Source organism: Trachurus japonicus, chromosome 24 (genome assembly GCF_045865225.1).
Source record: "Trachurus japonicus isolate A0001 chromosome 24, Traja_1.0".
Taxonomy (NCBI): Eukaryota; Metazoa; Chordata; class Actinopteri; order Carangiformes; family Carangidae; genus Trachurus; species Trachurus japonicus.
In genome coordinates this window covers 9,132,552-9,142,551 of record NC_140930.1, presented here as the reverse complement: position 1 = coordinate 9,142,551, position 10,000 = coordinate 9,132,552, and the positions used below count along the sequence as shown (strand labels likewise).

The following is a 10,000-nucleotide window of genomic DNA, read 5'->3' as shown; positions in this document are numbered from 1 at the left end:
GCGTGCTAAAGTGCCCCCTGGGAGCCAAAACGCGCGTTAAAGTGCCCTCTAGGAGCCAAAACATATGCTAAAGTGCCCTCATGGGAGCCAAAACGTGTGCTAAAGTGAACTTCAAGGCAGCCAAAACGTGTGCTTAAGTGCCCTCTTGGGAGCCAAAACACGTGTTAAAACAGGCCAAATCGACGTTAAAAAAGACCAATTTTTTTCGCCCCCAACCTGTGGTCGCCGGCCAAACGCACCATGTCGCTACAGTCTCACTCTTGTCATTTTCTGAAACTTGGCAGCCCTGAAAGTGCCCTCTAGGAGCCACATCTAGGGGCCAAAACATGTGGTAAAGTGCCCTCTTCAGTGGCGAGGACGCGCTATTATGTGCCCTTTTTTTTCCTTTTCGCCCCTGCCCTTCAAAAAGTCTGTGCACGCCACTGGGTCTGACCACTACGGAGCAACAGAAAAACACAAATTAACATTTTAACAAGTGGAAAAAGCTAAAAAAATATTGTGTTTCTTTTCTTTCTGTCTCTGCGTTTGTCGTGGCAGGCCGAGCGGCGAGCGTACAGAGAGGCGGAGATCAACATGATGGACGACCTGTCGGAGGCCGACTTCCAGAAAGAGGAGGAGCCCGCCAGCCCGGCCCCTCCTCCCTCGCAGCAGCACACGGACCCCGCCTCCCCGACGGTCGCCGTGACGCCCGAGCCGGTCGCCAGGGGGGACCAAGCCACGCCGAACGAGATCGAGTACCAGGTACAACATCCAGTGAGTCAAGCAACACCCGACACCACATTTCACACACACACACACACACACAGCTGTTTATGAATGTGCAGAGATGGACAGAGTACTCGACCCCAGTACTTGAGTAAGAGTACAAATACTACTGGTCAAAATTTACTCCGTTACAAGTAAAAGTAGCTCAGTCGACATGTTACTCGAGTAAGAGTAAAAAAGTACTTGCTTTTAAAGGTACTTAAGTATCCAAAAGTACATGCTTTTAAATTTACTTTAAAGGGATAGTAGCATTTTTTTAAAGTGGGGTTGTATGATCTACAAATAGCCCCTAAGTACTTTAATTGCAGTAGAAGACTCTCTGCACTCCTCCCGTTAGCAACGCCAGCCCATAGCCCTGCCCAGAGATTTACAACATACATTGTTGTGAATGGACCCAAAGAAACGGCCTATTTTCACGGCCTAAAAGAGGTTTTACCTGAAAAAAAAAAACACAGTTCCATTGTTCGCTATAATATAATTTTTTCCAGCCCCTCAAAGTGCAGGAAAAACACAGTTTTTATTTGGAGCTAACCAACTGCTGATCGGCGGGCGCTAACCCTGAGCCGGAGGGATACGTGAGTTGGTTAGGTCCAAATAAAAACTGTGTTTTTCATGCACTTTGAAGGGCTGGAAAAAATTATATTATAGCGAACAATGGAACTGGGTATTTTTTTTCAGGTAAAACCTCTTTCAGGCCGTGAAAATAGGCCGTTTCTTTGGGTCCATTCACAACACTGTAAGTTGTAAATCTCTGGGCAGGGCTATGGGCTGGCGTTGCTAACGGGAGGAGTGCAGAGAGTCTTCTACTGCAATTAAAGTACTTAGGGGCTATTTGTAGATCATACAACCCCACTTTAAAAAAATGCTACTATCCCTTTAAGTAAAAGAGTAAGAGTACACTTCTTATTTTTCACATCAATGAATTACTATATTTTTTTTCTAAATGAATTTAAGGACCTTTTAACTCTTGTTTCTGGGAATTAACTCTTTCAAACCAGCTGCACTGATGTGCTGCTTTTAGGGGTTAGGGTTTCCTTCTTTGACAAACACAGCTTGTGTCCAATAGTATTTTACAGGGTATCCACGGGGTCTTAAAAAGTCTATATAATAATAAATTTGAGCTGGTGAAACCTGCAGAGACCTAGCCTGACAAGCCAGACTATATCACTAAAATGTATAGTCTGGAAACGACCGGTAGACCTCGGCTCAATACAGGGGGCGGGATGAAGGCTGTCTTTCAAACTGCCTCTGCACCAATAGGGTAGCGCTACGACCAATCAGAGCAAAGAGCAGGATGTCGTTGCCTGACAAGCCAATTAAAATGTATGTTGTCATCGCGTTAGCCCGCCCAACGACTCTCTAAACAGATAGAGCGCTGTGATTGGTGAACACAATCGGTGTTCGAGACTCAAAAAGTTCCTATGGCTCGTTTCTAGACCCACCTACGGAGCAAATATATTTGCTGCCACTAGGGTGCGTCTAGATTTCTAGGCTAGCAGAGACCCTGTTTTAGAAAAAAAAAGACGAAAGAAGAGCAGACCTGAAAGTAACGAGTACTTTTCAGCCTTCCTAGAAATTAACTCGAGTAAAAGTAAAAATATTTGTCTTGGAAATGTATTCAAGTAAGATAGATAGATAGATAGATAGATAATTTTATTACAGACTCTGGGTCCAGTTAAAAATACAACAATACAACAACAGACAACCACAACATACGGGGTAGCCTAGCAGCCCCTTATTAAAAGACACTTATACCAGTGTTTCCAGAACAGTGACGTGTAACGCGTGGCACTAAATGCAACATTTGTCAGTTCCATCACAATCTGATTTTCTGAGTTGTTCAGACGACAAATGAACTTATACATGATATTTCTTAAGACAGCCTGGAGAGTGTTGACTCGAGCATTCACAAACATTTCAGTGGCGCTGGTCCATCTGGGCTGTTTTAACAAGATTCTCAAAGAGTCATTATATGCCACTTGTAATCTCCGAAAACTCGTTTTTTTGTAATTTGACCACAGATGTGCAGTGTACAGCGGTGTGCAATAAGCTTTAAACAGAGTCAGCTTCACATCATCAGAACAACAGCCAAATTTCCGTCTTAGCACATTTGCTTGCACATATAACATGCGAGACTGACGCAGAATGTCCTCGTCATCAGTCAGTGTGTCTGTGATCACATGACCAAGATATTTCACCTGACTACAGGTTTTTAAAACTTGACCTGACAGCTTAAAGTCAGGGAAAATCATATGTTTATCCTCATTTGTCGTAGAGTAATAAGTACCAAAGAAATCTAATACTCAAGTAAAGTACAAATCCTATGTACTTAAGTACAGTACTCAAGTAAATTTACTCTGTTACTGTCCACCACTGTGAATGTGTGACAAGGAGGACGAGGAGGAGGAGGAGGAGTGTGTCGTTACCGTTAGCAACAGATGTTCTTGGTTATCCAATAATAAGATGCAGATAAACTTATCAGGGAGAAACCGTCCATTAGCAGCTGTTCTGGAGCTTTCAGTCGTACTGTATCACACCATCTTCTTCCTCGGCATGAAGGAAGGAAGGATGAACCGTCGCTCTGAAAAAAAAAAAAAAATAGAAAAGGCGAACCTCCGCAGGAACTTTATCTGCAGAGGACGATCGATCAATGATATGATCAATAAGTGAATCCTAATCAATGCTGCTCTGCTGCTGCCTACACAGGTTTCACAGCAGCTTATTTTTACCGGAGCATATTTTTAGTTTTAGTTCTCTGAGATAAAACTTCTTGTTCCGCAGGATCCACTGTAAACATGTTAATCAAAGTAATGATATTATAATTATGGTAGTTTTATTTATTTATTTATTTAGCAGCTTTCATAACAATAAATGCAGCTCAGGGAGTTTCACATGAGGAGAAAATAAGAATATTAATGAAATATCAATTAAAAAAATAGACATTATGCTTTAAAAGCTGAAGCAACTGATTGAAAACTGATAAAAAATTAAATGATAGAGTAGAAAAATTGAGAAAATCAATGTATATGGAAGTAAAAAAAAGACTTTTCCTTTTACCTTCTAATCTATAATTGCTTGATATGATTGATTTAGACTTATCTTTCAATCTGACTCTTATGTAGTGTTGTACAATGTGATTATTTTTAGCGTTTATACTTATTTTTTGTTATATTTTATTGCTTCTATAATTAATCTTTTACACTTTTATTGCTACTAGCTACTTATATGACTCATCGTTCTATCTTTAATTATTTCAACTACTTATATTCATAGGATTATTTCAGTGCTTTTTTTTTATAAACCCTTTATTTATTTTTTATTTTTAACACCTTTTATCATTTCAGCTACTCACATATTATAACCGTAAGGGTGCATAAGTCTCTAAAAATAAGTCTAATCTTTTTTCTTTTTCATCCAATCACTTTGAATTACATTTTTGACGTGGATAAAAGGTGAGAGATAAAAATAAAGCTTGACTGATTGATTGACAGACAGATTGATTGATTGATAGGAGGCGCGGCTGCTGCTCCATCCAGACACAGACAGTCAGGATAGAAGCTGCATTGTCTAAAAAACATGGTCTGATAATGTGAAGGTTGTTTTGGCTCAGAGCTCCGAGTGTTGATGCGGTTCAGGAAAACAACAGGACACTGGAGCAGGAAAAATATCCTTCATGTTTTCCTGAGTTTTTCCGTGAGAAAAAAACGAGGACTGAAGCTGCTGCTAACGCTAACATTAGCTGCATCTCTCTCTTTCTCTCTCTCTCTGTCTCATTTCCTGTCAACAGTCCATCTCATAAAGGCAGAAAACAGCCTGAGTCATCATTTATGTTTAGAGCAGCGGCTAATGAGACAACACAGGACTTGGTGCCTTCGCTGGATAATAACAATGCAAAATAGCTGGGGAAATAACATCTTGTGCTAATTCTCTGCTGCTTCCTGCAAATTGAATGACTGGTAATGTTTAAGGCCTCTGAGCTGGAAGCAGCTTTTATCAGAGGTGATGCCCAATTAGACACAGCACATATTACTTATTCACAAAGACAAAACTAGCTTTCGCAAGGTGTCAAAAATGCAGTTTGGCTTTGAAAACCTCTTTATATCTCGCTTTCATTCAATAATATTGAGTATATGGTGTTTTATAGTGTAGCTGTCATTATATTTATCAACATATACCTTATTTTCCAGTCCTTTTTTTGCTGTAACATTGCAGATTTTCCCAGTTTTTATCCTGTAACCAGATCGTCCTGACGTCTCCATCTTTTCTTTCCTCCTCTCTCTTCCCGACAGGATGGCCGGGGCTTCGGTATCGGCACGCTGGTGTTCGGGAAGCTGCGCGGCTTCTCGTGGTGGCCCGGCAGGATCGTGTCCTGGTGGATGAGCGGCCGGAGTCGAGCTGCAGATGGCACTCGCTGGGTCATGTGGTTCGGTGACGGCAAGTTCTCTGTGGTGAGTAATAATAATAATAATAGGATATATAATAATAATAATAATAATAACAGCTGCTACCAGTTCTGTTCAGAAGGTAATTTAACTTCAGTTCAGCAGATGGTCGTCTTTACACTTATTTTATCCTTTTATACGGTTCAGAAACTTCAGTATGTGAATAAGACCTTGATTTTTACTCACATTTTCTTTTGGAGCCACAGATACAAGAGGAGAAAAAACGAGAATTTTATACCTTGAACTTATAATGCTCACCTTTCTTCTTTTTTCTATTTATCTATAGCTTTTCTTTTAAATCTTGTTCACATTGAATGATTTATCTTTTCTTTTATTCGTTCCAGGTGTGTGTGGAGAAGTTGATGCCTCTGAGCTCCTTCTCCTCGGCCTTCCACCAGCCCACCTACAACAAACAGTCCATGTACAGGAAAGCCATCTTCGAGGCTCTGCAGGTGACAAAGACACCGTCGAAACTCAAACCTCCTCAGGGTCGGGCACTGTTTTCTGTATTTTCTGTTGCTGCCTGCACTTATTATTATTGGATGGAGTTAGCATCAATGAGACCAAAATACAAATGCACTGAAGTCTAAAGGTCGTATTTTACTCATTCCTCTCTTATGTAACGTTGGTGTTTTGCATTTGTGGAGGTGTCGTTCTCATCTGGCTCCATCCACAATTTATAAGATGGCAACATGTGGGTGCATTAGTTCATGCTCTTTATTTTTAGCATTTACTTTTTTTTCTTTTAACCAGTTGAGATCAATTAGTCATTTACACCTTCTGTGGCACCGGTTGGGTTAAGATCAACTTTTTTAAAATGTTAAACAGGTGTGATTTTGCTTGTGAATGAGCATCTGGATCTTGTAGATAAAGAAAATCCAGATTGTAGAGATGATTAACGGTGTGTTGACGTTTGCTGACGTGTTGTTTAGGTGGCCAGTGTGCGGGCGGGGAGGCCAGTCCCTTCCTGTGATGCGAGCGATGAATCAGAGGGCGTGGACATTCAGACCAGACAGATGATCGAGTGGGCCATGACCGGCTTCCTACCCAACGGCCCTCAGTCGCTGGACCCTGGAGAAGGTGCGTATTAATGGGATGTTTACTGTTATCGACAATGAGAAGTAACGTTTTTTAATTCAAAATAATGCCAGATGCTTTTCTTAAACAAAGATGACAAAGAAAGGCTATTTCTTGGTTTCCCTCATCAAACTCATCAAATACACAATCCAACAACTCCAAAACGCTCTGGTGGACAAGTTGTGACCTGCACATTCACCACGCTATGAGATAATAACACAACGTTACCAGACAGAGTTGTTTTAGAGGTAAATTCATGCAAAACCGCTGATGTGCATTCCTGTCGGGGGCAGTTTTTCAGAAAGCAGTCTCTGAATTTACCTCAAAAACAACTCTGTCTGGTAATGTTTCGTTATTATCTCATAACGTGGTGAATGTGCAGGTCACAAGTGTATTTGATGAGTTTGAAGAGGGAAACCAAGAAATCCCACGAGCCTCCGTAGCGTAGCTCTGAGCAGCTGCTCCGCCGTTCTAAAAATAACTTGCACCGACAATTAAAGGTAACAAACCTATTGCTACAGTATGACTATAGGGATTATAGCAATGGGCCAATTTGCCAAAATGTTGATCTATCCCTTTATGGTAAAAATGTAGTATAGTTTATACTTTAAAGCATCAATATACTAAGAAATAAATGCTCATTTCAGCCAAGAGAGAGAGGGTGTGAGACCATTTTACAGTAAAACACCATCATGTCACCAAAACAGACCCATTTTCAAACATGTTGTCCCCAGAGTTCAGAGATAAGATCAATCAACCATCAATCAATCAATCAATCAATCAATCAATTTAATCAGCATTTTCAAGTCAAATAAAGACTTGGATCAGTGATGCGTCGTGTCCCGTCAGTCTGGTTTAAAGTCGTAGCTACACAGTGAATCAGACGTGTTTTCCTACATCGTCTTCATGCTTTTCAATCAGAACATGAGTCGGTTTTATCTTAATCCATCTTCTCTGGACTCTGCACCACCGCATCACCTGGTAAACGGACCTTTAAGTTCTGTGTTTGTCTGTTCAGGCCTCAGGAAAATAGCGGCGACCTGATGGAAGAGTTTTTTTTATCGCATAGGTCAAAAACTGATTCATCCGTCTACAGTAAATGTCAACCTGGTGCAGTACCAGCCTCTGCAAAACAACAGAGAAGCTGTATTAAGTCCAGAACGTGTCCGTGTAACCCTAACCCTAACACAGAGGAGCAGAACCCGTACAAGGAGGTTTACCCAGAGATGTGGGCGGAGCCCGAGGCCGCGTACACACCTCCACCTGCAAAGAAACCACGTAAGAACCACGCAGCGGAGAAAGCAAAGATCAGAGAGGTGATCGACGAGGGGACCAGAGGTAAATTTCACGCCGACGTTAACATTTCCTGCAGAGAAAAGCACAAAAAAAACATATTTATTAATGTGAAATAATAATGTTTTCTAATGTGTTGTGTTTTCCAGAGAGACTCATACTCGAAATCAAAAAGAAAACCAGGAATATAGAAGGTAAAAGCTCAAATTTCTTTCCTCTTAAATGTGTTTATACTGTGTTGTGTGTGGTATTTGTGGTGTTAATTAATAGTGTAATGACTGGTGAATAACATATTTTAATAGGAATAGCTCTTTGAATAGGTTAGAAATGAAACATGCCTTTCAATGTTTAATTTACACCATCATTAAAAAATTCATTATCTTTTTATAAAACAGTAATTTTTCCGCTTGATATATTATAAATGTGTTAGATTACACACAGAGCTATTACATGCAAAGGTTTTTCTTAACCATTCACAGCCAAAACATCATTTAGAGGTAATTTTTTATCACATTTTGACACGTTATTACTGACATTGTTTCATTATGCATTATTTCATTCCTTGTTAATTCGTCTGCAGGGTCAGTAGAGTGAGTCAGGGCCAGTTTCAAACACTATATATCAGATTTAAAGTCGAGTTTAACTCTGGTCCAGACTTAAATGAAGGTTAGAGTTTACATTTTTGGCATTTCAGTCTTTGATTTATTCAATAAGCAGAATAATTTACTGTTTGAGAGGAGTTTGTACCTGACGATGAGCTGCAAAGTGAAATAAAAACAAAGCAACCGGCCAAATGTCCTGTGATACAATCTTATTATTGATGTTAGGCACATTATAGTTGATTAAGTGTGAAACCCTAGTTGTTGTTGTGATTATGTCTGAGTTTGTGTGTCTGTCCTCTCCCCAGATATCTGTATCTCCTGTGGAAGCCTCAACGTCTCTCTGGAGCATCCTCTCTTCGTCGGAGCGATGTGCCAGGGCTGCAAAGTAAGAACAACAAACAACACTCTGTTTTCTGTCATTGTGTTAAATAAACTGAATATTATTATTTATGGACTTTTAATAGAATCATATCATCATAATATAACATCAAAATCAATGATTTCAAGCTAAAAAATATGAGTTACTGAGGTTTTTGTCTACATGTGTGATGCATTAAGAGGCTTTACAGTGAAACAACATGATGCTTTATTGATACAGTATTGTGATATCAATCTTACACATATTATTCTAGTACATGTCGTGTTGTATGTAGCCTACCGCTGCATGTGAGAAAATCGGTATGTGTTGCTTTAAAATGATGAATAATCAGTGATTTTGATCATTTATCTTGCAAAAAGGATAAACGTTCTTTCATGCAGCTCTTCAAATATCAGGCCTTTTTGCTTTTCTTTACTTTATATCATTTATATATATCATGTATACCATTCATATTGGTTTTTAATGCATCCTACAGTCATGATTTTGTCAGTACGATAACAATTATGTCCAAGCTATCTATTTTAATCTCTTTCATTTTGGTCGGACTAAACAAGTGATTTTAAGACATCAGACATCTTTGTTTTTCCAACATCTTACAAACTAAATTGTCAATCATTTAATTAAAGAAGTATTACAGTGATTGACAGATGATATAAACAGTCAGTACAGTAGCTCCGGCTCTGCAGACATCACACAACACTGCTGCACCATGTGGAGCCCACTCACCTTGTCATCTGGTTTTGACCCGTATGTGTGCGTGCCCCCTCCTCTCCTGAGTGAAACCATGGTTACACAGACACACGAACATGAACATGAACATGAACAGATGCTGAAGCTGATCCATCCTCTGACATTAGGCAAGGCAAGGCAAGGCAAGGCAAGGCATCTTTATTTATATAGCGCATTTCATACCAAGGCAACTCAATGTGCTTTACATAAAGACAAAACTCATAAAAGCAAAAGCATAAAACAGCATAAAAACAAAAAACACAGTTAAAAGCAGGAACAAAGAAGAATAAAAAAAGGAAAATAAAAGAAAATAGATAGTTTGTTCCACTTGTGTGCAGCATAACAGCTAAATGCTGCTTCACCATGTCTGGTTTGAACTCTGTGCTCCACTATCTGACCTGAGTCAGTAGATCTCAGAGCTCTACTGGGTTTATACTCTACTAGTGGTGTCTATACTCTATTAGTAGCGTGACATTGGTGTTTTTTTTGTGTCGTTTCCCTCTTGTTAAAACCAGAACTCGTTCCTGGAGTGTGCCTACCAGTACGACGACGACGGCTACCAGTCCTACTGCACCATCTGCTGTGGAGGCAGGGAAGTGCTCATGTGTGGCAACAACAACTGCTGTAGGTCAGTACTACGCCGCCCGTCGCCTGGCAGACTGCAGTTGACTCTTTTTTTTTCTTTTTTCTTTTTTTTATGTGTGTGCGGCCAG

At 40.0% G+C, this 10,000-nt stretch overlaps 1 protein-coding gene across 7 annotated transcripts in view; it reads left to right on the top strand.

Annotated features, from left to right (window-relative positions):
• The window catches only part of dnmt3aa (DNA (cytosine-5-)-methyltransferase 3 alpha a), a 76,169-nt gene that overhangs the window by 54,399 nt on the left and 11,770 nt on the right, over positions 1-10,000 (top strand). For 4 of the 7 annotated variants that reach the window (XM_085771793.1, XM_085771790.1, XM_085771789.1 and 1 more), the window contains 8 exons: positions 538-741; positions 5,055-5,213; positions 5,552-5,659; positions 6,140-6,287; positions 7,476-7,622; positions 7,727-7,771; positions 8,485-8,564; positions 9,803-9,915. In XM_085771793.1, the coding sequence (XP_085627919.1) occupies positions 538-741; positions 5,055-5,213; positions 5,552-5,659; positions 6,140-6,287; positions 7,476-7,622; positions 7,727-7,771; positions 8,485-8,564; positions 9,803-9,915 (1,004 nt within the window). Of the gene's footprint in view, positions 1-537; positions 754-5,054; positions 5,214-5,551; positions 5,660-6,139; positions 6,288-7,475; positions 7,623-7,726; positions 7,772-8,484; positions 8,565-9,802; positions 9,916-10,000 lie in introns of all 7 variants that reach the window. The other 3 variants (XM_085771791.1, XM_085771792.1, XM_085771788.1) reach the window with 1 other exon arrangement.